Genomic DNA, 1,728 nt, shown 5'->3' on the forward strand with positions numbered 1-1,728 from the left:
CTTAGAACCCAGAATGCCAGAGCTGGGAGGGCCCTTAGAACCCAGAACACATTTATTAAATGCATACTGTCTTCAAGGCACTGGGCTAAGTACTCTTAGATATAAGGATGAAAGAAGGGCTCAGCACCTGCCCCCAAGGAATAGAATGTGAGCTTTGGTTAACTTGTCCATAAATAATTAGAACACAATCAACAAGCATTGGCTAAACACCTACTGTGTGCCAGATACTCTGCCAAGTGCTTGGGAACCACACTGTTCTGCCCTCAAAAAGCTCGCATTCTAGTGGGGAGACATGTAAGTAAGTAGCTACATATAAGGTACATGCAGAGTGGACAGTGATTCCAATATGGCAGAGATCTAGACACAGCGAGTATAGAGAATCCCTCCTCATTTTGTCCCATAACACATGGCAGATCATTGGCTGCGCTCCATCGGCCAGCCGCCTCCACTCTGGGACGTTAGGGTGACGGGAGTGAGGAGATGGGGAGTCAGCCGTATGTCTGTGGCTGATGAGGAGACTGGGGGGATTCCTGGGGTTAGGCTAGACCAGCATCTAGTACCTTTGCCCCCTCCAGGCCAAGGCCATCTCTCTGCCAGCTGGGAACCTCTGTCAGGGCCCAGCATGCCTGGCCCGGTGGCCGCCCACTTCACCAGTGAGGGCAGCACCCTGTCTGGGGTGGATGTTGAACTTGTGGGCAGTGGGTATCGCATGTCTCTGGTGAAGAGGAGGTTTGCCACAGGTACTCGAGCTGGGAGGGGGCCTTTCTCCCCCTTCCCCGGGGCTTCCTTCACCATCAAAGCACCTGTCTGGCCCTAGCCCCTGGGGTCCCCAAGAAAGGGTCTGAAATGCTGCTACCCGGAGGGTTTGGGAGTGGGGTGGGGAATAGAGTCAAGCCTGGGACTGGGGGAGAGATGGGGGTGGGGGAACCTCAGGGCTCAGGGATACAGGAGGGCCTCAGAGACTGCCAGGGGATTGGAATGGGGAAGGGAGGAGCCAGAAATCCACCAAGAACACAGAATCAGGAAAAGAAACCCAAGCCATCTCCCTTCTTGCTCCCCAGGGACCTATCTAGCTGGCTGCTGAGCCGGTCCTGCTAGGCTGTGCTGCGCCCTCTCTGGGCTTGGATTTGCACTTTGGCTCCATGGTGGGGCCTGCACCTCCTCCCTCCCACCCCACACCCCCAGCTTTGGACCAGGTTCATTTTAAACAGACACTGAGTGGCCCCAGCCCTCTGTGGAGGGGTGGGGGGTGCGGCGTGAACTGAGAGGGTTGGGAATTGGAGAGTAGGGGTCCAAAGTTCCCCATCCTGGGCTGAGCCTCACAGGTATCCTTCCCCTGGGCTTCCCCTTTTTCCTTCCACACTCCTCCTCAGCCCAAGGTCAGCCCAGCCCCTGGGGTTTTATGTCATTTGAATAAACACTCTATTTTCTAATAAAACTATTCTGGCTCTGGGCCTCTTCTTACTTGGGGAAAGGGAAGCCAGATAAGAGGAAGGGGAATCAGCTTGGCTACTCTGTGAGTCTTTCAGTGTGGAGCTCAGTGCAAGCTCCACATTGGAGGGGATTTAGCAAGGAAAAGCTCACAAGACCAACAAACAGCGGTGTTAGAATCCAGAATGTCAGAGCTGGGAGAGCCCTTAGAACACGGAATGTTAAAGCTGGGAGGGCCCTTACAACATAAGATGTCAGGACTGAGAGGGCTCTTAGAACAGAGAATGTCAGAGCTGG

At 54.3% G+C, this 1,728-nt stretch overlaps 1 protein-coding gene across 4 annotated transcripts in view; it reads left to right on the forward strand.

The window, feature by feature from the left end:
• The window catches only part of FCHO1 (FCH domain only 1), a 57,425-nt gene extending 55,987 nt beyond the window's left edge, over positions 1 to 1,438 (forward strand). For all 4 annotated transcript variants that reach the window (XM_027853167.1, XM_027853166.1, XM_027853170.1 and 1 more), the window contains exons 26-27: positions 576 to 740; positions 1,062 to 1,438. In XM_027853167.1, coding sequence (XP_027708968.1) covers positions 576 to 740; positions 1,062 to 1,084 — 188 coding nt within the window. In that variant the 3' untranslated portion in view covers positions 1,085 to 1,438. The remainder of the gene's footprint in view (positions 1 to 575; positions 741 to 1,061) is intronic.
• Positions 1,439 to 1,728: the final 290 nt, after the last annotated feature.

This window comes from Vombatus ursinus, unplaced genomic scaffold (assembly GCF_900497805.2).
Source record: "Vombatus ursinus unplaced genomic scaffold, bare-nosed wombat genome assembly UNPS02009918.1, whole genome shotgun sequence".
NCBI lineage: Eukaryota > Metazoa > Chordata > Mammalia > Diprotodontia > Vombatidae > Vombatus > Vombatus ursinus.